The 26,494-nt window shown below is 36.8% G+C and overlaps 2 protein-coding genes across 3 annotated transcripts in view; one reads left to right on the top strand and one right to left on the bottom strand.

Moving 5' to 3' along the window:
- Nucleotides 1-1,683: 1,683 nt before the first annotated feature.
- On the top strand, nt 1,684-3,182 carry LOC142352912 (gamma-aminobutyric acid type B receptor subunit 2-like). The gene has a single exon (XM_075405066.1). It carries the CDS (start codon nt 1,701-1,703, stop codon nt 3,180-3,182), a length of 1,482 nt encoding a protein of 493 aa, XP_075261181.1. The 5' UTR covers nt 1,684-1,700.
- Nucleotides 3,183-6,497: 3,315 nt separating this feature from the next.
- The window catches only part of LOC142353669 (uncharacterized), an 83,854-nt gene continuing 63,857 nt past the window's right edge, over nt 6,498-26,494 (bottom strand). For both annotated transcript variants that reach the window (XM_075405974.1, XM_075405973.1), the window contains exon 4: nt 6,498-6,678. In XM_075405974.1, coding sequence (XP_075262089.1) covers nt 6,549-6,678 — 130 coding nt within the window. In that variant the 3' untranslated portion in view covers nt 6,498-6,548. The remainder of the gene's footprint in view (nt 6,679-26,494) is intronic.

The raw sequence follows: 26,494 nt of genomic DNA, 5'->3' as shown, positions 1-26,494 counted from the left end.
GAGTTTTTTCTGATTTTTTGTAATCTTAAGATTTTCCCATCATTTTCTATGGTGGGTTCCATCGTCCTTCTAATGCCTCAATGCTTTGTAATATTTCTTTCATTAATTTTTTGTTAGCTATTTTCTTAAACAGCTGATAAATGTGGATCAACAGGGTCGAAAAGTAGGTGCAAACGCATATTACCGAGCTTCGTTGTTCTAAACAGTGACTGAATCGTAATTAATAAGTATCGAGTTTCAAGGCCGCTCTGTCCACATTTATATTGGTCTTAATACAGGCTCTCGCTTTCTTATTCAAATGTTTTATAAGCTTTCAACACAAGGTTAAGACGAAGCGTACAAAATATTTCAAACATTATAAGATCAAAATATCTTCGCAAAAAACCAATAGTCTTTTTAAAAAAATTAATAAAACTGTTTACAATGATTTGAGCCAGTGTAAGATTTTTCTTCAAGGCAAGAATAAATACAAGACATTTCATCAAATGAAGTTTGACTATGAAATTATTTAATCTGCCCAATTGGGGCCTTATTTAGTATATTAAAAACGGATAAAAACGTTCGGCTGCAAGTTTTGTCAGTTTTGTGCTTATATAATATACGACATATGGAATAAAATTCACCAGCTACAAAAAAAAACAGCAAAGTAAGATTTTTTTCAGACGATGATATATTACTTGTTGTTCGACACAAATCACATCTGAAGGAATGTAACAAAAATAGATAATGGGGCCCTTGGAAAAAAAAGTTTTAAAAGTTTTTTTTTTAATTTCAATTTGCACTCAGTGAACATTTAATTATATCTATTCTCAGCAGTCATTATAACTGGCGTACAGTTATTCAAAAAGAGGAAAATGAGCTGGTTTGCTCAAACAGTGTGGGATAATTTGTGTTCTTTATTTGGTACCTCAAGACGAAAGAATTACTTAATCAGCAAAATTCATAATCAGCTCTTTTCTTGACAATGAAGGGAAGAGTAAGTTTGGACGTGTTAGTTTAGTGTTTTTTAAGGGAGAGGGGAAATGAGGTAGATGAATTTACTCTTTAGTAACTCATGCACGTCAAAAACAACCTAAACGTTCTCTAAATGATGACACGAGAAGTTCAAAATCAGCAGTCCCTGCCCGACAAGAAAATAAAATAACTGAAGGCCCTGAGCAATGGTGCTTCAGGTTTCTATATTTAGCCCACTAATAGGTCCAATACTCTTTTTTCAGTCGTAAATCGACAGTGAGGACATCAAAAAATTGCAATGTTCTTAAAAAACAAAAAAAATAATTTAGACTAATATGATTAAATTGATGCATTTAAAAAGCCATACAAAGTGAATAGCGAAGACAAGAAAATAAAGCCAAAAGTTTTATAAGAACAAAATACCGTGCATAAACGGGAAAAATAACCTGAATTATGTCAAAAAGTGAACAAACCGAAGCCTCATTAGGTTGAAAAATTAAACTTGAGAATCTTTTATGTCTGAATCCATAGATATTTTTTGTTTTGACAGGGTAAGGGGTTGGTTGGAAAAATATGCAAACAACGAAAGATGATAAATCGTAAGAAATTTTCATCATTGTTTTTGCCCAATTTTTGATGTTTTGCTATTTCATCAAAGCAGGTTCAGTTACAAATAAAACTCGACAATTAGATCATGGTGAAATATTTCCCATATATTAGTCTGCGCTGCCTATCGCGCGGGGCTTATGACTCCTGACCACGTTTGGTTTTTCGAGGAATGGACTTGGTCCCTTATCAAACAGACTCTACCCAACCACTGTTCGGCACCAGAGATTGAGATGATAGTCAAAGACGGAAACGGGCTGCTCTCAATAACAAACGACCCTTCAAACATCCAAGGAGAACCCAGCGACGTTGGGGTGACTTCCGATGAATTTTTCCACGAAATGGCGAATCGAGTTAATCCTAACGGATACCAGGCGACAATCTGGGATTTGTATGTTTACGATTGTATGTGGGTCATTGGGAAAAGTATTGACATGTTTTTAAACTTTGCTGATAGTGATCAAAAATTGGGAGAGTTCCTGAAGAGTGCGGATTCGAATACCTTTTTTGGAGTTTCTGGATACGTTGCGTTTGACGGCGCGGATCCAGCTGCGCCTCAACTAAGACTGGATCAGTGGAACAATATGGAAGAATATATCCCAATTGCAAAGTTCTCAAAAACCTATTTTGACATAATAAATGAAATTATTTGGAAGTCAGGAAAAGCTCCACTTGATCACACACCCAAAAAAGAGATCCAATCTCTTTTCAAGACCAAAACTGTCAACAAAATTGCGTCAATTATTTACAATTCTGGAGCAATTCTTGGAATTTTGCTTTGCTTATTTGTGGCTGTGATTAACCTCGTCTTTCGAAACGCGCAAGTTATAAAAATAACATCGCCTATTGTCAATTATTTCATAATATGTGGTTCCGTGATGCTTATGGTATGTGTCATTTCGATGTCTCCGACTTCTGTTAGTTTCAACCGTGATCTATTCGTGGCAAGTTGTTACCTGTACAAAATAACATTCAACGTCGGCTTCACAATGACCTTCGGGGCTTTGTTCGCTAAAACGTGGCGGGTTTACAGAGCATTTTCGCGTCAGAGCGCCGAGAAACTGAAAATCACAGACTTGCAGTTAGTCTTGACAATAACCGGAATTGTGTTATTTGAAGGGGTTCTACAATTTCTGGATATAATTGTGTACAAAATGGGCTACGAGGTCAGCCAAACCCAGAAAGACGTCAAAGTCGTCAGTGAACAAGCGGAAATTCACACAACCTGGTCTGCTTTGAGTTGCAAATCACGTTCGAACATGTTCTTCTACACTTCGGCTGTGTACAAATTTCTGCTTCTTCTGTTCGGAGGTTTCCTTGCGTTTGAAACCCGAAACGTTCACGTTGAAGCTGTGAACGACAGCAAATCAATTGCAATTTGCATGTACAATTACTGCTTCTGTTCATGCGTAGGCGTGATTCTGACGTATGTTTTGAATTGGGAACCCACCGATTCGTACTCGATTCTGGCACCTTTGATTCTGATGGTGGCTTTGTTCCCGATTCTCCTGCTGTTTGGTCCCAGACATCTCGCAGTGGTTTCAGGCAAAAAAGAGGATCAGAATTTGAGCGTGAGAAAAAAGAGCGTTCGCACATCCGTGGCTCACACTGACAATAAATGACACCATTATGATTGACTAAAAGATTAAATGAAAGCATGTTATGTATATCAAATAAGTGCGGCAGTTTTGCGGATCAAATTTGATGATGATGCAAAATCAATCTGAGTTCGAAAATTTTTTTAGGATATCAAATTAAATAATGTTAAAAGTGGTTCCAAACGTTACTATATCAATTAAAAGGTAGTTTTTTCGCAAAACAGCGCCGCTACCATTTAAAGCGTATCATATAGAAAATCTTACATTTTTAATTTCAGAAGACGTATGTTAATGGGGCCTTAATCTGTGGAACATGTCTACCAATTGGGGGCATACCAATAAACAACAAAAAACTTAAGTTAATGATATGTTCACAACCGGTCATTGCTATTGTTTTATCAGTTAAGTTCGAATCAACATTTGTATAATTCAGGTCATTTTCAGGGAAAAAAATTTCAGGTATTTCTATTTCTATTTTTCTCGGTCATAAATTTTTCTCACCAATGATTTACGACCTATGCGATATAACAAAATTTTGAGCAACCAACTCATTGGTTGAGAAATCAAAAACTCATCAGTAGTGATTCTTCCTGATTCAAAGGTTTGCTTGAGATTCATATGTGCCTATAGTCTCATGTCTCCTGTAATCAGCATGAACACGCACACACTGCTCTAACAAAGACTGATTGAGATAGCGCACCGAAAACTAGAGATAACACAGCAAGTTGCAAACGTCTGTTACCATCCAGAATGCCAATCCGTTTGAGGGTTTTAAGAGCTGTCTCTGAAATCCCCCAAACGACTAGGTGGCAAAGGGACTGAAATTGCTATTATATTTTACAAACCTTTCATCTGAAAATTTACAGACTTAGCTCAATAGTAATGAACTCTTTTTGGTAGGGGCGCTGGTTCATAATGGCTAATTGGATGATTCATCAAACAACTTTCTTTGATTGAAACCAGCTCATATATGATTTGTAGAAGTCAGACTATCATACTGGATCATATACGATTTAAAAGATTTCACAGTGTTTTCAACTTCAAAACAGTTATTTTTGTGCAAGGAACTGGCAAATTTTCTTTTCTAATTTAGATATTTTGATTTATAAATGAAAAAAAATAATTTTGCTTCTTTGTTGGAAGTAAGTTTCACCTGTTGTTTAAATTGAATGATTTGTTGTTCCAACAACGCAGTTAATTTTGCATGTTGAGATGTGAATGGTGTAAAAGTTTTTCAATTCGTAACAAAATGTTTTTGTCCGGAGTTGAGCTACTGTGTATTCTTTTTGGCACAAAGTGAGCAACATAGATTGCTATACACATTTCGAATCAACTCTATGAAATCGCCAGAGCCCTCCAATTTTTTATGCGTCGTTTCTTTGCTGTTCCAAGCAGAACTCATGGTATGGAAAAAAGTAAAAAATGTCTGGCATGAGACGTTTAGCAAACTCAACTCTTATTTTGCTCACAAATTAAAGAAGAGTTAACATTTTCAGTTTTCTCAGCATGAATTTCATTGCTCCGTGCAAACTTAAATTTTTTTTGACACTAAAAAACGGGAACTTTTTTAAAAAACGGGAAAGCCGATTTCTATCCAACTATTGTAGTCGTGTTTGTTTGACTGTTAGGATTTGGCAAGTGTTGACAATCTTCTCGCAACTACAAGTCGATGAGAATTTTTTGGATTTTTTAGAGTTGTGCAAACTGAAGATGAGTTTTTGCTTTCTGTTTTTTCTGAGACACCTAAAGTGATTGTTTTTTTTTAATTAAAATATACCAATAACTTGGATCGTAAGGGTGCTCTGCTTTGTTGTTCAGAATTGTTTTGGTGACATTTCATGTGGTGTAAACAGGCACGGCCTGAAAGCGTTCAGTTGAAGTTGATTACAGTTATGATGACAGTTGATGACAATATTAATTTTAAGTTAGGGGGAGCGGTTTGTTTAGTCTCTAAGTTAGTTATAAGGCGGCTTTGCGAAAGAAATAAAGGATTTGAGGATCTTAATATTCAAGAAGAAACTGAAATTGTATAAAAAATTAGGGTGGCGATATTTTTCAAATTCTTGAGTAAAAATAGGTTTTTAATTCCGCTTACGTTTGGAGGGTTGATGATTTTTTGTTAGCTGTCAGATTTAATGCAGTAGACTAACTGACTAAAAAAGTTTTAAATGAAAAAAACGTCCAAATTATTTTTGTTTTTAACTAATATTGTCAAAAAAATGTCATTTTGAGTGTTAAAGAAAATGCGCTTGGACCAAACGTTTAAAATATTGCGGTGGAAAAAATCGCACTGAAGTGATGAGCACAAATTTTATGGATTACTTCTTTTCTCTGCTATCTGATAAATGTATATGTATATGCATTGCTCCCAATACAAAAATGCGAAAACCAAGCTTTTTTAACCATCTGAATCCTCATTTCCTGCATTTTTTTTTGTTTTTCATTTGGTTTTGCGTTCATTGGGAGAGTCAGGTCTGTTAGTTTTTAATTCTTCTTCTGTGGATTTTTGTCGAGCAAAGTTTTGATTTCATTTTGTTATGTTTGTTCATAACATCTGATGGTTTAGCTGGTCAGTTATAAGTCAAAATTGAGTGATGATTTTGCCAAAAACAAAGAAAGGAAAAGGAGTAAAGAGTGGATAGGCTGTCAATTCAATTCAAACAAAAAGCTCTTTTTTAGTCCACGAAAATTGTTTTCGGCATGTAGTGAATGGTTTGAATGACTTTGAGACCAAACAAATTTTGGAAAAAGGATATTTTTTGTCAATATTTGTTGTTCTCTTTGTCATTTTCTTTTTTTCATTGTTTTTTTATAGGTTTCAAATAGTGTCTTCTCTTAACCAATTTAATAGGTACGAACATTTAATGTAGTCAAAATGTAGTCAAAGTTTAAATGTAGTTCAAATTTTCCATAAATATACCAGCATATTCGTTCTCGAAGATAGTTTTGTTTTTGTTGTTGAACGCTGAGTTTTATCAATTAAAGTAGTTACTTATCTTTTTTGCTGTGTTTGACAACTTTTTACGCTTCATTCAAGTTGGAAATCTTAGTCCCAGCCGTTTCGACCACTCAACTAGTATAAACAAAAACTCACATTTCTTTGTCATGAATGTGGTCAAATGGTTTTTCATTAAGTTTTCCACCCCAACGCTTACATATCGTTACCCCCCCCCCCCCCCCAGATAAATTATCCTCGTAATTACATTAAATTGGAAGGAATTTAGGGACGCAAACCAACCCAGGCTCTGAAACACAGAAAGTAATTAATTCTTGTTTGCGTTTCGACTAAAGAAGCTTTCGCTTAAAGCCAGAACAATATAGCCAAACAACATAGAAGCCTTTCTGGACTTTTCCAAGAATTAAATTGTTCTGTTTGTTGAATGCCTTTGTTCAAAATAGGTAGTAAATAGCAATTAACAATGTTAAACAAATTAGCAGAAAACTTGGTCGAATAAACTCTTGGCATGAGTATCCTTCGCCACCATAAAACTCTTGAGGCTCTGTATATTGTTGCTGCATTCTGTTTCAATCAAACGCGGCTCGATTCAAGAGAAAAACTCTATTTTGTAAAATAATTTCTGAAAGATTCTTTCAAGATTTTTAAAAGACGCTGTTATATCTTACTAACCGGGTCGAGGTTTTTGGGTAAATTTTTGTAAGACATATGGTGAATGCGGTGAAATTTTGTAAGAAATGAGTTGATTGTGGGTGTTATGTAATGAAACATATATTCTAGACTTTTGGTTGCTCTTATTTGGTTGTGACTTCTTGTCAGATGTTTTCGGGAACAAGTAACTCTCAGGTTTTTTGGCGGTAGTTTTAATCATCAACAAAATGTCATGCTTTTCTTGAGTTCCCAAGGTCATTGGGAACATGCTCCAAGAAGGAGGGCAGGGGTTGGAGATCATCTTGATTGTCGTTTGATCCGATATCTTTGAACCTGTATAATTGGAAATGAAAAAACTATAAGGGTAATAACATCAAAGGGGGTGGATGTAGCTCATGTTGCCTAAAGCCGGAGCGAAAAAGTTGAATTAAAAAAACTACGCAGAAAAAACCCATGCGAGGCCGGCGACCGGACGCACAAACAAGCCGTAAGCCGTTTTTACTTTGGCAACTCGTACTTCACCGTCTCGCCCAGGGGATGTTTCCACAACTCTTCCAAGGGGCCAGATTCCTCTCGAGGTCAAGTCTTTGAGTACCCACACAACATCTCCAACTTAGAGGAGGCTGGTTGTTGTCTGTCCATTTACGTCTCTTGAGTAATGTCGGTAGGTATTCCTTAATCAAGCGCTGCCACACGTGGTTTATCAACAGCTGCACGTGCTTCCAGTTCTTGAAACTAGCTGGCTGTTGATCTCCAAAGTCTCCTGGTGGCAGGGAACTGTACGGGCGTTGAATGAGGAAATGGTTAGCAGTGAGTGGTTCTTCGTTTTCAGGCTGATCAACAACGTTTGTCAAGGGTCCGGAATTCAGAATTGCCTCGACTTCAACCATTATTGTCTCAAAGATGTCGAAGGAGAGACGCTTAGATCCTAGAATGATCTAGAGTGTCCTCTTGGCGCTCTGAATCAATTGCTCCCACACGCGGTGGGTACCGTACGGTGGGTTAAATTTCATGTGGTTTTGACTACAGCTAGGGCTTTATAAATCTTGTCTTTGTCTAAAGACTTAACCTTCTTTTTCAGCTCTTCCGAGGCGCCGACAAATGTTTTTCCGTTATTACTCTACAATGAAATAGTTTGGCATCTTCGGCAGGTGAACCATCGATATGCATTGAGGAAGGTGTCTGTAATTAAATCTGGACATGTTTCCAAATGGACTGCTCGCATAACGAGGCATGTAAAAATAAATCCATAATCTTTCTCGATTTTGCCTCGTTTGTCTTCAATACAAAATGGGCCAAAAAAGTCCAGTCCTGTGTTGGCAAATGGAAATTTGGTTTCTTGTGTGGGGAAGCGGAATGCAGGAAGTGGGGCCATTAATGGTTGAATATTCTGAGTGTCAAATCGGCGACACAAAAAACATCGGTATATCGGTATCTTATGGAAACTAGTGTTTTTCGAAGTCCAATGACGTAGTAGCGTTGTTGTACGAATGCTTTGACCGGTTCTGTTGCTTGATGAGCACAAATTCTGTGCCCAGGTTCAAGGTATAGTCTCGCGATTTTTTCCTTTTCGTTCAAGATTATTGGACATTTTTCGAACTCCAATTCTGTTGGAGCAAATAGGAGACGGCCAGTAGATCATAGGAGTCCGTTTTGGTCAATTATTGGATTTAAGTTTCTCAATTTGCTCTTGGCGTCTAAATTTGGGTTCTTTTTAATGCGTTGATTGTTTTGAGCCAACTTTAGCAGGAAAATCTCTTTAGTGTACTGACTTTTGTTGGAACGATTCTTCTTAGCTCTGCAAAGTAAATTGAAGACAGTTGCGAGAAAACAGGTTTGATTGGTGTTTTGGTATTTCTGGTTACGGTTGAAATATTTTTCAAATCTTTCTAAGAACTTTCAGTGTCTTGTAAAAATTGTGGTGCTGTAAGCCATCTCGGGGGGACTTCTGATATCAGGCATTGCAAAGTAACTATCAAGCACTTTTTGTAAGTTGGAACGAAGTTCTGTAGGAAGTGGTTCATCCCACTTCTTGCCTAGCTTCCAGACTTGTTGTAAAAGCATTTTGATTCGAATTGTGAGCGGGGACAAAAGTCCTAAGAGATCGAAAATGGTTGATACTAAGCTGTAAAATTTTCCTTTGTGTATACTCACTTGCATTTCGGGGAAATTGTTCATTAGAAAACAGTCATTTTTGGTATTCCATATCTGACCGAGGACTTAATTGATCTCTTTCAGTTCATCTCGATCTTCTTGCTCGATGAACCTTAGGGCTTCATGTTTGTTTGACACAAAATTTGTCAGGCGAAAACCACCTTTATGAAGGCTACTTTTAGTGTGGTTAATGGTTTCAATTGCTTCTTCTATAGACGGCAAAGAATGGATAAAGTCGTCCATATAAAAATGGTTTTTTTTTGCAGAAACTGGTTTTGGAACTTCAATTGCATTATCGTCTGCGCACCGGTTCAGCACGAAAGTTGCCCAAAAGGGGAGCAGGTTGCTCCAAAAATTAATCTTGTAAACTGGTATTGGTTAACAACCTCTTCACTGGGCCAGAGAAAGCGTAGTGCAGATTGGTCCTCATGCCTTATTGCTATCTGCATGAACATGCCCTCAATATCAGAGAGAATGGCAGCTGGGTTTTCACAAAACCTCAGAAGGATTCCTACCAAGTTGTTCAGCAAATCTAGTCCTGTGATCAAATTGGAGTTCAAAGATTGGCCCTTAAACTCGGCCGCAGCCTTTGCTACTCTGCGCAATTTTCCTGGCTTGTTTGGATTAACCACCGGGTGATGAGGCAAATACCAAATCTACTCGGGTTCTGGCTGCTGCATTTCAACTGGCTTGACATAAAATTTTTGAAGATCTGTTGTGAGAGTTTGCTCATACAACTCTTTCAATTGGATGTCATTACTGAGTCGCTGATGAAGACTTTTCAGCTGGCTGAGAGCTCCGAAATAGTTATTTTCTATTCTCAATGGCTTTCTTCATGGGAGTCCAATTTCCTACCTCTCAACATTGTAAGTGATTGTCTTTCTCAATATGTCAGGGGCTTCCTTGTCAACGGGATTTGAAGATTCACTCTCGGGTTGAGTTTCTTCGGCTTCAATTTTCCAGAATTGCTCAAGCAATTATTCGAGGGGCTGATCGTCGGAGCTTTGTCGTGATACGTGGTGCACGTACTGTTTCTGCTGGTGAGATTGTTGTTTGGGTTGCTCTTGCACTCTTTCGTACTCTCCAGCTAGGGTCCATTCAAGCTTCGTCTTTACGCCGAAAGGCTGGTTTTGAGTTGCCGGAATGAACTCAACTGGATGTGTGAAAGCAAAAGTGTTTATTCCCAACAGTGCACCAATTTTGCTTTCGGCTATTTCTGGGAAGTGAATGTGACGCAATTTTTTGAATGCATCGCAAAGTTGGTTGAGTTCAATTGTATTAGCTGGTGCTACATTTAAGCAAGGAGTGCAATAAGTTGTTGTAATTTGAAGTTTTTAATCCAAGTTTTCGTAGGGTGCATCTGTCACTTGTTCAGAAAATTTTGAAAGTGGCATATCATGCTCTGTGTTAAGATTTTGAGGCGTAGTGGCGTCTTGATCTTCGCATGGAAGAGCAAGGAATTCTGTGATTTTGTCAAGTGAGTAATTAAATTGGCTTCCTGGATCGATCAGAGCGTACGTATCGAAAGCTTTCTTGCCGTTTAGAAAAAATACTGGGATAAGTTGAAGCTGTTCGAATCAATCTTTTGGTGTAGACTGTAGATGATTCAAGCTAAAATTTTGGTTGGCATTGTTTAAATAAGCGCGCTGAAAATGATTCTGATTTTTGTTTGCAAAAGACTATCCGTAGAGGCTCTTTTGTGATTTGGATGAGATGCTTGCGTTGTTGTTACTTCCTGGTTCATATTTCTGTTTGACAGGCTGATTTTTTTGGTTGGTAACATTTGATCCTGTGGAATTGCTGGTGGCAAAAGCAGCTGGCGGACGCTTGATTTTTTTTGCCAGGATGATGCAGTGTTGTGTGGTGGTATCCACTGCATGTTTGGCAGCGCTTTGTTGATGGGCAGTTTTGCTTCTTGTGTTTATTGCTCAAACAGTTCGACCAAAGATTGCTCTGGCTTACAATGTCAAATCAAAGGCTTGGGCTACATTTTCGGTAATCGGGACAGGTGAAGAGTATATGGTTTCCACGACTTTTCTCGTAAAAACGCTTTGGTTGATTTATGTTGTTTAGGGGTGGAAATGGCGGAGTGCTAGGTGGTTTTACAGTACCGCTACTGCTTATTGATGTTGACTGATTTCGGCTTGTCGGCTTTGCTGGAAAGCCTGAACTTTGGGTACCTATATTTCTTGCGTGATTATCGCTGACGTTCGAGTTCCCAGATTTATTAAAATTGTTTCTACGAAAGTTATTTTGCTGGAAGTTTTCGCGGTTTATCTTATCGTACACATGAGCTTGAACTTCAAACCATTTCTGAAATTCAACTAAAGTAGTTGGTGTTTCGATTGATGTAACAGTGTGCTCTGTCCATTTGAGGAGGATGTTATGCGGGACTTTTTCTTTAGCTTTCTTCATAAGTGTTGAGCTCTGTAGCTCTGTGTATCCCAAGTATTGGAAAGCTTGCACTAAACGTTTCAAGAACGAAGCAAAGGCTACAAAGTTTTGTTTGTTATAGTCATTAGTTGATTTCCAGTTCTCCAATTGATTTATGAAGGCGTTCACCACTATTGTGGGATCACTAATATTTGACATGAGTTCGTTCAAAGCTGTGCTATAATAAGCAGGATCACATGAATACGCTTGGATAACATCTTTTGCTTTGCCCGTAACTGCATTTTGCAAGTTTGTGATACGATGTGTGTCAGTAGTACTGGTGTTGTTATGTACGAGGCAAAAAATATTGTTTATTCATTCGTGGTACTTCAATGGTTTGCCATTAAAGGTTTAAATTTTAAGAGGTGGTAATTTGATTGAGTGTTTATTTGTTGGATTCTGCCAATATGGAGCTGTGTTTGAGGTCCATGGTAAAGAATTGATTTCAAATGAAGGGTTTTTTTGAACTTTCAGTTAATATTGGATGTAATACGCTGGAATTCTAATGTGAATGTGGAATGTGTTTCGGGTTCTCGCTCTGCTGAAGGCAGTGGTTGTGGGGGAAACGTTGAGATTGACGGAGCAATGGCAATACTATCAGTTAATGGTTTTCAACCGGTGGTTTGTTGAACACCAAATGGGTTGAGAGGCTCATTGCCAAGGGTTTCGACGTGTGACTGGAATTGAGTAAAGCTGGAATTGAGTAAAGCTTCCAGGCAAAATTTTAGTCTCTGTGTTTTTCAATTCCTGTCCATTATGCAATGGTAAAGAAATTATGTTAGAGGTTTGAAAGTTGTTCGAGTTTTGGCAGGAACTTTAATGGAACTGATTGAAATTTGTCATTGTGTTACTCAATTTAAATGTTTGGTTTGTCCGGGGCAGATCAAAATCTAGGTTCTGTGGGCTTTGGTTGACTGTATTATTTGACAGAAATGGGATTTATCAGGCGCGGATTACGTGTTCCTTGTTATTGGGAACAACCCATGCTCTCTGGTTCAAAAGTTTGCGTAAAAAAACCGTTCCTCGGCGATATCTCGACAAAATTCAGATATTATGTTTTTTGACTGAAATTGATTGTTAAGGTTTTCCTGAGGAAAATGGTTTTCAAACTTATTTTACGCGCTTACAAAACTAAGCGGCTGGATTGAATCATTGTCTGACTTAAGCTGCTGCTGGTTGACTGTAAAATTATCATCAGCAGATAATGTTTTAACACTGAGAGAAAAACTATCGGGAGTTTTTGCGACGGTCGTCTCAGGTTTCGCAAAATTTTTATATGGGTAATTTACTTCTGTTTTAGATTCAACTGTGTTATTGATGTTAATTGGTCTGAATGAACTAGATGTACTCATTCCAATAGAAAAAGGATTCTCGTTGTTGCCATTTAAAAACTTTGACAACATTGGTTTGGTCCTGTGGCATTCGAACAAAAACAGTGATGGTTTCTCCAATCTCGTTGGTAAAGGTGGTGTTTTGTTGGGGAATGATGAACGTTCTGGGTTTCTTGCTTCTGGAATCTCGTTCATTGATGGTGAGCATCTCTGTGGGGTTGGATAACTGGCAGTCGTATCAGTTGTTACACTGACATCATCGCGAATCCTAGTTGAATATTGGCTGAGTAGTTCATCGTCATCTAAACTGTCAATTTCGTGTTCAAATTTTTTTAGACGTGACAGAAGGTTTGAATATCATTCCATAACAGATGAAGTGCTGCTGGAGTTCGGACTTTCTTTCAGCACGGCATCAAGTGTTGTTTTCAGCTCGTCAACATTTGCTTTGGCTTCATTGATGAGCAGGGTGAGTGATCTGAAACTCTTTCGCTGATCGATAGCAGATTGTAGAGGTCCAGCTTGATTTTCAACCTGAGCTCTGCAATTTTGAATTTGTTTAACGCGTACTGGCAACTTTGACTCTTCTTCTTTGTCATCTTGCTCTTGTTGGTCTTTTTTGTATTAACAGGTAAAAAACGGTTTCGAAACCGGAGCGTTGCAAATTTCAAAGTTGAAAACAATGTTAATGACACTGTGAAGCTAATCAGTCCCAGGTTTTTGGTTGTTGAGAACTACGACGAAATTTTTCTGAAAAATAGAATCCTAGTGTTTTTTGTTGTGCTAAATCTAGCTAATTTTATCTCCAAAAGAGAGAAAAAAACATTTTACGCGCGCTTGTTTCGTTATTACAATAATCACGACCAATTAATTGCTAAACTCAAGAAAATCAAAACGTTCTCTTCAGTAGAATAGATGTATGGTTTTTGAATGGTTTTTATTACAAACTTATACAAGGACAAACACTTTTTTTTGAAACGGAGTAAAAATTGCTTAGGGATTGCTACTGCTTAGACTCTGTGTTGAAAAAGATCAAAACAATTTTTTTATGCGGTGCGAATAGGCAACGTGAACTACAGACAAGCAGACAAGACAAATCTATTTGTGCTGAAGCTCATTTGAATTCTTTTTTCTTTAAGTTGAACTGCTTGCATGTTGCTTTCTCTTCAAAACTTTTGAAATCTTTACTTTAAAAATTCCTTCTGCTTTTGTAAGTGCTGACACTAAGTTTTGAAGATCATCTACAAGGGTATCGACTGACACCAAAAAAGCTCTCTTCTTCTATCTGGTGACTACTGAAACCGAAAAGGGGCTAGGTGACTTCTTTCGGTAACTTCTGAGACCGCGGACAGGAAGGAAGGGACGTTTTTCAACTAAAAGAGATTATTTAAGTGAGCAAATTTGAGTGGGGAATTATTTCGAGCTTTTGATTTTCTTGCTTTTGAGCTAAAGAATAGAGAGTTCTTAAAATTTCCTTTTTTTGAAGTTGTTTTCAGTGCATACTACCCCATTATCTAGGCGCGCGGGTAGTAGTATGCAATTGAGATCAAAAAAACACAAATTCTTTTATAGGTTATTTTCGATGAAGCGTTTCAGGAACTTTTCTATGCGTTCTTCACGGTTTTGCAAAGTAGTTTAAAAAGAAAATTTCTCAGCGTGTTTTGTAATGAAGCGACGAGGCTGATTCAATAAGTTTTTTTAAAGTCGGTTGACATTTTTAAATAAACGTTAGAAAAAAATGTGTTTTGGTTTCTATAAATCAGAGAAGCAAGTTTTTTCCTCAAAAATGATAAAGCTATCAGCTTCTTTTGAAATAAAATGAAGTGGTGCGATCAATAGGTTCTCTTGGATCTAATAAATGCTTTAACGAAAACGTTTGAAAAACGTTGTTAAATTTTTCTTTTTTTTTGAGAAAGAAGCAATTTTGCAAATGTTCTGTTGCCTCTTTACTGAATACAAAATCGAAAACTAAGTTTGAAGGTTGTTTGAAACCAAACTGAGGGGGCTCAATGAATAGGTTTTCTAAGATCTACTAATTGTTTATCTTCAAAACGTCAAGAAAACGTTTTTTGAATTTTTTAAAGTCAAAGATGCAATTTTGCTAAATTCAAGCTGCTTCTTTACTAAAATGCAAAATTCATCAATTGACTTTAAATCTTGTACTATAGCAAACTGCGGGGCACAATTGAACGGGTGTTCTTGGATCTAGTAATTGTATCTATCAAAACGTCAAGAAAACCTTTTTTGAATTTTTTTAGTCAAAGATGTGATTTTGCCAATTTTAAGTTGCCACCTTATTAAAATGCAAAATGGATCAACAAAATTTGAAGCATGTATTGTAAAAAAACTGAGGGGGCTCAATGAATAGGTTATCTTGGGTGTACTAATTGTTTATAACAAAACGTCAGTAAAACGTTTTTTGATTTTTTAAAGTCAAAGATGCAATTTCGCCAAATTTAGCCGCCTCTTAAAATGCAAAATCCATAAACTAACTTTTATACTTGCATTATAGCGAACTGAAGGGGCCCAATCAATAGGTTTTCTTGGATCTACTATTTGTTCATGTTGAATCGTCAAGAAAACGTTTTTTAAATTTGTAAAGTCAAATTCGCAATTTTTGCCAAATTCTAGTTTTCTCTTTGCTAAAAAGCGAAGTCCATAAACTAACTTGAGAACTTGTAATATAAAAAACTGAGGGGGCCCAATTGATAGGTTTTCTTGGATCTACTAATTTTCTATATCATAACGTCGGGAAAAGAAAACGTTTTTCGAATTTTTAAAGTCAAAGATGCAATTTTTGCCAAATTCTAGTTGTCTTTTTGCTACAAAGCGAAGTTCATAAAAAAATTTGAAAACTTGTATTATAACAAACTGAGGGGGCTTAATCAATAGATTTTCTTGGATCTACTAATTGTTTATATCATAACGTCAAGAAAACGATTTTCGAAATTTTAAAGTCAAATATGCAATTTTTGCCAAATTCCAGTTGTCTTTTTGCTAAAAAGCAAAGTCCATAAACTAACTATTAAACTTTTATTATATCAAATTGAGTGGGCCCAATCAATAGGTTTTCTTGGATCTATTAATTGTTTATCTCATAACGTCAAAAAAACTTTTTGGAATTTTTAAAGTCAAAGGTGCAATTTTTGCCAAATTCTAGTTGTCTTTTTGCTAAAAAATCCATAAACTAACTTTAAGACTTGTATTAGAGCACACTGAGGGGGTCCAATCAAAAGGTTTTCTTCGATTTATGAAAAAGTTTTTTTAAAAGGTTGGAATAAGGTTTTTTGATTTTTGACGCTCAAAAAAGCACTTTCGGGACTTTTTGGTTTTTTGAGCAAAAATTTCACATAAACAACTCAACTAAAAAACTAGTCAATTTAAGGTCCAACTGCAGTGTTATATTCCACTAGTAATTTTACTGTCATGTAGATTGTTTGCGACAAATCCAAAAAAATGTTTTTGGATTTTTCCGATGCAAAACGGTGTTTCGTTTTTTCGTGCAATTCGTGTGTTTTTCTTTTGCTAAGTGCAACATGTAGTTTCTCATGGCTATTTTTTTTATAAATTATCCACAAAGGCTCGTTGGGGGACAATTTTTATGTTTGTTTTAGATTTTTGTCGCAACTATTTAGATTTTTGTTGGATACGTCTAACCCGGGAAGGGACTTCTGAGGTGACGTCTGGAACCTCTGGCAATCATCTCTTGGTGACGTGTGCAACTAAAAAATGTCAGGCCTTCTTGATCGGTGACGTCTGGAACCCTTGAAAAAAATATCTCCTCGTCTTTGGTGACGTCTGAGACAAAAAACAATAGTCTTGGGTGGTCTTTTCTTGATGCTGTTTAATTACTTTTGCTGCCTTTCTTGCTAGCGTTGAGGTAGGTTTCTCATGCATCAGCTTTCTCTTTGTCTGGGTGGTTGTTGTCACTTTTTTTGTTTAAAAAAATTCGTTTCAGAGGGTAGACAATTTTTCTTAATCATAGAGGTAGATCTCCATGTTATAAAATGAAACAAATACTCTAGACTTTTGGCTGCTCTTATTTGGTTGTGACTTCCTGCCAGATGTTTTCGGGAACGAGTAATTCTCAGGTTTTTGGCGGTAGTTTTAATCTTCAGCGAAATATCATGCTTTTCTTGAGTTCCCAAGGTCAATGGGAACAGTGGGTAATGCGGTGAAAAAAAATATTTTACCGCATTTCACCGCATTTCTTACAAAAGTTCAAGACGAAATTCCCCGCATTTCTTAAAAAAATGGACCAAAATTTTGCAAGAAATGAGGTGAAAGCGGTTAATGCGGTGAAAAAAAAATAATTCAAAGCATTTCAGCGCGTTTCTTGCAAAAAATCCCGGAGAAATTCAGCGAATTTCCCAAAAAAACAATTCACGGCATTGGCTTTCCAACGTTTATTGAATCTGATTTAATTTCACAAGAAAGATCAATGAAGTAGGTGACAGAATAATTCTTTTTTAAAAAAGAGTAATTCTTTTTTTACAAGATTATTAGAAAGCTCGTTTTTACATGCAAGATCTTGAAATAACAAAGCAAGACTTTTTGAGGAAACTGTAACAACTAATGATTTGTGTGGGTCAAACATCCGTTTCATTTGTTTTCTTCGCTTTTTCATGCTTAACTCTTCGTTAGTGAAAATTTCGTTGGTCGTTCTTATAAGTTCCTTCCAGTCAAAAAGTAAATTAGTTTTGGTAACACATGGCGGCGGTCTTTGGGAGGCGGGAAAATGAACTAGATGTAAACCCTTGCACATTTGTTCTGCTTTCTAACACAACTTTGAGCCAGTGCTTGAAATCTTTTTTCTACGACTATTTAAGAGGAGAAAAATTAGATAAAATTTTCTGGTACCCTTCTTTAAAAAACCAAGTTGGGCTCATGCAAACAAAACTATTTTATTATAGATAATAGTAACGGGCAGTGTTGCAAAATTGGCACAGATGTTCCTCAACTCCATCCCCTGCAGAAGGCTTTTCTTAAAATAATTGGGTTGTATTGGATTGACGTTCCTAACGTAGTACAAACATAAATGCAATTTATCAATTATTCCTGAGAATAAAGTAATAATTTTCCATGGCAAAATAAATTGTCATCGCCTAAACTAAAATCCGGCAAACCTCTGTGTTTGTAGTCGGAATCAAATATGAAACATTAAGTGGAATGCACTTGAAGTTTGTTTTGGAAACAAGAGAAAAACGAACACACGCTTCGTGCCGAAAAATTCATTTTGACGGAAAACTGCTTGCAGGTTTTCGCCAGAACCTTTTATTGGCACGGGCGATATATCGGCATCTGTCTCTCAATTTGAAGTATTAAGCAAATCTTAAACTGGCCACCGCCTATTAGAGATACTAAGCCTAGGTGGCACCGGTAATAGCTGAAATACAACTCCTCAAAGGGAGGATCAATTGATTGACCAAAAATTCTAATTGATTCGATGATGAACATAATGACAATCAGACAAACGAACTCCTGGAGAAAATAGGTGACAAACAAATCATATCGGCCCTGCAGAAAATCAGATTTACCGAGTCAGAGTTTTCTCGGAATCACTTTAACTCTAGGGAAAAGCAAAATAGGACAAACCAAAGAAACAAAACCCGCTTTTCGCCAGTAGGAGTCCAAAAAAATTGCTTTTCTAGTTTAGCACGCAGAGCATTCTAATCATGGCGTTCCCCAAGCATTGATCTAACGTTGCTTGGAATCTTTCACAACACAAGCCGCTTCTTTAAATGAAGTTCTGTTGTGTTTTGTGCTACAACTCTTCTAATACTTGAATAGTTTTAAGACAGCGCAAAGTTTGTCAGGACTTTTTTGTGGCGGCTGATATAGGTATCCCCGAATTTTCAATTAAGGACATGCTTCGTCTGCCAAAATCCATTTTTGATAAATTTGGGTCACGTAGATATATAAATAAAGGAATTCTAGAAAGTGCAATTCCGCCGTGGACTCAAAAGGAAATCTGGTACACGCTGTTAATGTCACAAGGGTTCCTCCAAGAAGCTAAATTCTTATGTAATGTAGGCCTATTTTGCATCCAGGTTCAACTCAAACCCCGCCAACGCTGCTGAGTAATTTTAATTGTGCTGCTTTCGATGGCTCAGTTGAACCATTAGGCAACCCTAAAAAGAATTAATAAATGCATCGGCGCTAGTAAAAGTTTCATTTGATTCTCTAATACTACAGATAGGAAAACGATTTGTACGTCAATCAAATAGTTGCAGCGTTGAGAAAAGAACTTCAGGTTTGTTTCGTTAGTGCTCTAAAACTCGCCAACAGAGGTGTTTAGTCATATTTAGAGGCAACGTTTGCAGAGGAATTGCAGAAATTTTGCCATTGAACAGCGTAAACTGAATTAGAGAACACTTGAGCATTACTCACAATTGTTTGCAGGAGAAAAATGTGTTGATCTTGGAAGATTTGAATAAAACTCACAAGACGCTGAAGGGAAATGCTGCTGAAATTAGTGGTTTTTCGTATGGAGCAAGGAATTCCCCAAAACAGAAAGCCCTAAATCAGTTTGTTGACAATTTCCTCACTTTTAGTTCCAAAGATGGACAACCGCTATCGTTCTGTGATAGATTAGAGTAAACTGTGAAGGCGTCAAATTTGGATCTGTTAACTGGTTTAACTTAAATAGCGTTTGAAGAACATCAGCGTCTGACAAGAGTAACAAATGTTTCCAATATACCGTAAAATTATACAAGAATGTTTGCATGATTTGGGAGTGGAGTCAAAATTCGCCAAACCCTAGCATCTAAATGATAACGTAAAATTTGAGCGACAAAACGCTAGAAGATCGCATATGTAAATATTGAGATTGAAAACAAAAAAGTGAACTTCCGTCTCATGATGTTTAAACTTTAGTGAACCTTATCAGACGTTTATTAGAGTTCAACAATCAGATAGCTCTGACAATGTTCAACAATGTAGAAAATCAAATTCAATGGCCAGTTCACCTGGTTTTTTATTACCCTGATGCCTAGAGCAAAGATAACCATCGTTCTTGTGAGAACATTTGAAAAACTTCTGTCAGTAACATGAACACTGTTGGAATACGACATAGAACAAGTACTGTCAACCCGAACCTATTTATGATACCCTTATGATACCCTATACAGAGATACAGAAAACTTGCCTCAAAGTAGACATAGACTTTGATTTTTTGTATGTACCTGCATCGTATAATGTCTTGAGTGTTGCTCGTTCAACAAGATTCAATGATTTAAAATACATCACAAAAAAGCAAGGTTGATTCCTTCTTTTTGAAACTGGGACTTGTGTCTCATTTGGACGAACCGAGATTTCGGGTTACCAAGATTTTCAAATTCCGAATTTGAATTGGAGAAGCAAAATTGTATTACTGAGGGCCGACAACTGAGATCTGGGGTGAACTTTTTTCAATTGTTTGTTAGATTCAACCTAGAAGGCTCAAAAGTTGGTTATTGATAGAATGATGTGCAACGGAAAAAATTCACAAATTCAGTGATCTGTAATATGTGGCTTTGTATTAGTTAATGGGATATTAGTGATAGGAGATTTGACTGCTTCCAAAGGCAAAACAACATCGCCATAGTTTTTTGTAAGCAAGGATCCTATTGGTTATAAATCCTTCATTTTTATCCTGTCTCGAGTTTTATTCGCAATTCAGTGGCGTACCTACAATTCTTTTATGTGAATCGAAAATCATTTTCTTTATCAATAAAGTTTATATATGTGCCCTTTTAAAACCTAGGGAGCCAGAGTTCTTTAGCCAAGAATCAACGGAAGTTCAAAATTCAGACAGTTTGACGTAGAGGTACTCAAAGCTACTTCAATAATCTGTTCCTATAGAATAAAACCAGCTACCTACACAGCAGATTACTTCTGCAAATTAAAAGAGATAATTCAACAAGTATATTTTAATGTTGATGAAATTCCATAACTTGTATATGGAACCAAAGTTGAGTTTGTGCATATGACTGCTCATATTTTTCGACAACGAAACCGCAATTTCATCAAAAAATAGAGTTGTAAAACTAAGCAAATGATACTAAAAAGAAATAATATCCTTCGTTTTTGATTTAATGAGTACAAATTGGCTCCTTGGGACAGGTTCTGTGGCAATAACTAATGCCAAGAATGCTGTTGCAGTGTTATATAAACAAGCACTTGGGAAAATTGCAGTGGATGTACACGATTTTTGCCATGGTGCTCAGGAAGTACCTGTACCAAGATTCATTCCTTCTTTTTGAAACTTGGACTTTTGTCTCATTTGGACGAAACGAGATTTGAAGCATACCAATATTTTCAAATTCCAAATTTGAATTAGAGAAGCAAAATTGTATTACTGATTGGGCCGACAACTGAGATCTGGAGTCAAAAATTTTTTTCTATTTAGAGTTAGATTCAGCCTAGCAGGTCCAAAAGTTGGTACTTGATAGAAAGATGATGTTAAATGGAAAACCCTCATAAATTCTGTGATCAGTAATATATAACTCTGTACCAGGTAATGGGAAAATAGTGATAGGAAAGGTGACTGCTTCCAAAGGCAAAACAACATTGCCATAGTTTTTTTGTAGGCTAGGATCCTATAGGTTCGAAAACATTGTCTATGTTTCCTGTCTCAGATTATATTCACCATTTAGCGGCGTACCAACAATTTTTCTTTATGAATCCAAATCCATTTTTTTTATCATTGTAGCTTACATATGTGCCCTGTTAAAAGCTAGAAAGTCAGAGTTCCTTAGTCGAGAACCATTGGAAGTTCAAAATCAAATCCAGAGAGTTTAACATTGAGGTACTCAAAACCACTTCAACAGTCGGTTCCTGAAGAGTAAAACTAACAACCTACACAGCAGATTACTTGGTAGTACATCAAATTAAAAGAGATAATTCAGCAAGTAGATTTTAATAGTGATGAAATTGCATAACTGGTATATTGAACCAAAGTTGAAATTGTGCAAGTGTATGCTCATATATTTCGACAACGAATTGTCAATTTCTTAAAACAAAAGAGAGGAAAAACTAAACAAATGATACTAAAAGGAAATAATATCCTGCGCTTCTGATTTAAAGAGTACAAATAGGCTCCTAGGGATAGGTTCTGTGGCAATAATTGATGCCAAGAATGCTGATGCAGTGTTATGTATACAAACACTTGGTAAGGTTGCAGTGCATATACACGATTTTCCCCATGGTACTCATCAGTAGGCACATGTAAAATTGGATACCGCAACCAAAATAATGTATGAGCCCTAGGTGGTTTATCCCAATTTTACACGTCATCTTTCCTTTCAATTGCGACTTTCAACTGCTGAAGAAATTTTGAATCCACTATAGAAATGATCATTCTGTGGCTCGGAATCGACCATCAATGAATGGAATTACTTTCTTGATTCTCAACGGCAACCTGCCTTAACTGCACACGGTGTGGTTGTTCATATGAATAAACTAAAATAGGGTGTGGGAGCACGAATTTTGAAGTGTCTATGAAGGACAATATCTGGCTGAAAAATCTATTTAGAAGATGGTGACAAATGAACACATATTGACCTCAGTCACTTCAATCCGAAATTAACAGCAGAGTTGTCTGGTGTCTGGTTTACGAACATGGTGACTCTCAGAAAACTTGAAAAGACGAGCTGGATTTGCTTGGCATCGGGATGAAAAACGACTTCACTGGGTTAACACTGTTCGTGATAATTGATGTTTTAACATACGGTGTACAAACTGTTTTTTTAGTTCGAGTTTTTTTGTACTGTAAATCGTTTGGTACCGTTGTCTCGAACATGAGTCAGTTCACTCTGTTTTTCTGGACCAAACAAGGTCATCGGGAGTTAACGGTCTTGTTTCTAGTATTCCGGACCAACCACTACTGGAAACAGAGCTTCCACAAAAAGTTGGCGATAGCCTCTATCCTACAGGGACGATACTGGCAACTTAGTCAGAAATTATCTAATTTATTTCAGAATTGCCTTCGTGAAGAGTGGAAACGACATCAACAACAACAACAAAAACCGATCTCTTGGAAAATTCAATAACAGTTCAGCTGCACCTAAAGCTTTGGCATCATTATCGAGCCACAAATTCTATATGAGCTGAGGCGAGGACATAGAAAGGGTTAGAGGGTTCTTTCAAGCTCAATATGCACAGCTTATGGCTGCTTCTATATGCAAAGATTACGGATATCACTTTTGACTCCGTGCCAATGTGATTTCCGCCGGTCCCTACACGAATAGAAACAACACAAAAGAGTGCTTGGCGCGGGCATTGTCACTTGTGGACTCAACAGTTACTATTGCTTTCAAAGTTAATACCGAAGGTGAAGAACCGGTGTGTACTTAACATTGCTTAACTTACAAACTTAACTCATCGAAATACATTCTGGTCAAGAAGAAAAATGACTTTCCGCAAAAGTCTAAATCAAGCATAAGTTAAGAGAAGGAACAATTATGCTTAGTCTTACGTAACTAACACTTTCTGTCAGAACAGAAAAACCTCGGTATCGGAAACGCTAGATGTTTACTCTGAATTGATTGAAAATCCAGAAATAGCAAAAAATCAAGTGTTGGTAGTTTTAAGATTAGACAGATTTCTAACCCTGGAGTAGGCTGGAGGCTCAGCCAGAGAGTACTCAAACTTAAAAGATAGATCATTTTCAATGAACATAGAAGTTCAAAAATTTAATCAGAAGCTTTGGTCGTCAGAAAATGAGGAGTGGAGTCCAAAAGAGATGAAGCGATAAAAGGCCAAAAAAGAGGACTTGCAAAAACGGATAGAAATCCCAAGGGCAAGATCACATAATAAAGACGTGGAAATAATTCAAACTGAACACTCTTGGGAAGAATGATATACAAACCTTACCAAATTTTAACTGGAGTTGAAAGAAGGAGAATTAACAGAAAAACTCAAAAAGGAAAGCGATGGGCTAGAGAAACAAAGTTAGATTGGACTCATCTAAGAATAACTGTTAGATCAGTAAAAGTAAGTTGGAACTAGTTCCGACAAAAATTGATGGTATCTACTCGGCAGTAGTTACTCCAGAAAAGTGAAATAAGAAGAAATTCACAATCAGAAGAAACAAAGGAGGAGACCCGCGTCAAGCATACAATAGTCATCTTCCTGCGGCAAAAAGTAATCAGCCATTTGTGGATATTTCAGCCGTTATTTGGGCAATGATCTCTGCTGTGTTGGGATTTCGATCTTTCTTTTTAATTTGGTGTTGACAATCAAAACTGTCCCGTCTACTGTGGTCTTTAATATTCCGTCGTTTCAATGCGCATTTACAACTGCGCGTGAGAGTTAATAATAATAATGATTTTGGTTCCTGCGTAATCGCAGCGGAACAGCATTAGGCCTACAGTAGCCTGTTCTCAGCTGCCTTTTTTCTTATTATTCCCCACATTTCAGACTGTTCTTTTTATGATCAGCATTGCTCTTTTTTTGGTGACTTTGGACACTTTTTTGCGTCTGAAACTTTCACGTGGTACCATCATTACAGCCAACATTGGTCAGGCTATGGTCAACCTGAAGCTATGGTTAAGTAAGAGCTCATCCTTACACAGAGAGCTTCACGGAGGCAGGGGATTGAACTCTCAATCATTGGCGTGTGAATCACACACCTTACCTCTCGGCTATCACGCCACAACTTGTATGTCCACCAACTTCTTTTTCTGGATTTATTTGGCCTTCGTTTAGTAGCTTCTGTATTTTGTTCTTTTCTTTGTGATATAGATGATGTGGAATAACTCTGCCTCTTCCTTGCACATATCTGAAGTTGTTTTTATTCCATTGAATGCTACAAAGAAAATTTATCACGGTTGTCACGTTGAGTTTTCATAGTGGTTTTGCATTGATTTCTGGTCAAACACGTTTATCTTCGCAGTTCTAGCAATTCTTTGTTATGCTATTTTCTAGGTTCCAAAAAATTTGCAATTGGTTCCTGGCTTCTTTCATGTTTTTCCTTAGGCTTATTAGTGCTGCCTGTTGTACTCAATTATCTTTGAATATTATCTAAGTGTCATTCATTTGTCAGTTTAAGTCAGCTTGTAATCTCTTCGGGAGTCATTGAAGAAAATAGAATGCCTTGGATTTCTTTCGAATTGTTTTTGAGTTTGTTCCGTAAATTTTTAATTTGCGATATTTTTCTTTTTGCGTATATACTAGATTTCTATTTCCGATTGTATTTCTTTCTGTTCCCTGTTCAGTGCCTGTGTAATAGTTTCCATTTCGCTGACTATAACATTCTGGGCTTCTTTTCACTCGTAAACTATTTAAAATCTGTTTTTTTTGCGAGATTTTGCAAATTCGTGTGATAGAATTTCCTTTGCAGATTCGCCCGGCAGAATAAACAATTAAATGTTTTGTTACAATTAATTGGATAATAAAGTAGGATGTAATACAGAATTAGAACTGATTTCGTAAACATGTCCAATATACACTGGAAACAAGCGCTTTTTCCCCTTGAAATCGATTTTGTAATTTGTTTAACAAACAATAAATTGCTTCAAAGATGTTTTCTAAAACATTTGTACCCCGTTGTTTCTGCCTTGATTGATATCTTGCAAGATTCTTGTAAGAATCTTGCAAAATATGAATCATCTTGCAATATTCTTCCAAGATTTGAATCCAGTCATTAATAGGGTAGGCTAAATGAACTCAAATACCTTCAAACGCTATAAAATCTTGGCTGCGAGTCACAGATGTTTATATACGCGGCAGAATTTTTTTTGGACTCGTTCGAAGTTTTCAAACTCCCATGTTCTCATTCAATTTCTTATCAACCGTTTTGTTGGTCTAATAATGTTCCCTCCAACCATCTTCGATGATTTGCTCTTCTACATGGTCGATACGACAGGTTATTGTCCTGACAGTGGTACATTTCATACCAAGAAAAGTTGCCTGTTCTTTCAACCATGCATGATGATGATGATAGTTGTATCTTTGAGCAAATGGTGTCTTGTCGGGACCTCAGTGCACAACGCTCGAGTCTCCAGGATTTCCACTAGATGGCGGAGATAGACATTGAAGGGGACTTGAGACTGGAGATAGGAGAGACGCTGTACCCGGGTCGAGGTTTGGCGGTGAATTTTTGTAAGAATTTTTGTGTGAAATTCGGTGAAAGAAAATAAATTTCACCGCGTATTTCTGACGTTTTTTTGCGGTGCATGCGGTGAATCTTGGTGAATTACTACACGGGTTCAAACCTCTAAGCCCGTGCATGCCTTCAATAGCTTATTCCACTACGCCAACTGTCACTAACTTCGCTGATATTTCTTGTGATAAAGAAGATTGAGTAAACGTTGGAAAGTGAACGCGGTGAATTTTTGTAAGAAATGCGATGAATTTCGTGGTGAATTTTTGTAAGAAATGCGGTGAAATGCGGTGAATTATTTTTTTACCGCATTCACCGCTTTCACCGCATTTCTTACATTAATTTGCCACAAAAGTCGATGCGGTGAATTTTGGTAAGAAATGCGGTGAAATTTGCGGTGAATTTTTGTAAGAAATGCGGTGAAATGTGGTGAAATATTTATTGTCACCGCATTCACCGCAATCACCCTATTTCTTACAAAAATTCAACGCATTCACCGCATTTCTTACAAGAATTTAACCAAAAACCTCGACACGGCTATGTATTATATACATTCTACTACAGATTCGGTGAAATATTACCTTGTTATTCTCTAATTTACAATGGGCAAAATCACTTGCTCTGTCGAGAATTGCGATCAGATGAATTTCGTCTCATTGTTGATCAATTATGAATTTCTACTGCCTGAAAAACCTTTTTGAATTATGAAAATGCTGAACACGAAATAAGT

Source organism: Convolutriloba macropyga, chromosome 14 (genome assembly GCF_964194025.1).
Source record: "Convolutriloba macropyga chromosome 14, txConMacr16.3, whole genome shotgun sequence".
Taxonomy (NCBI): domain Eukaryota; kingdom Metazoa; phylum Xenacoelomorpha; order Acoela; family Convolutidae; genus Convolutriloba; species Convolutriloba macropyga.
The sequence above is the reverse complement of the archived record's forward strand: the minus strand, read 5'-3'. Positions and strand labels throughout refer to the sequence as shown.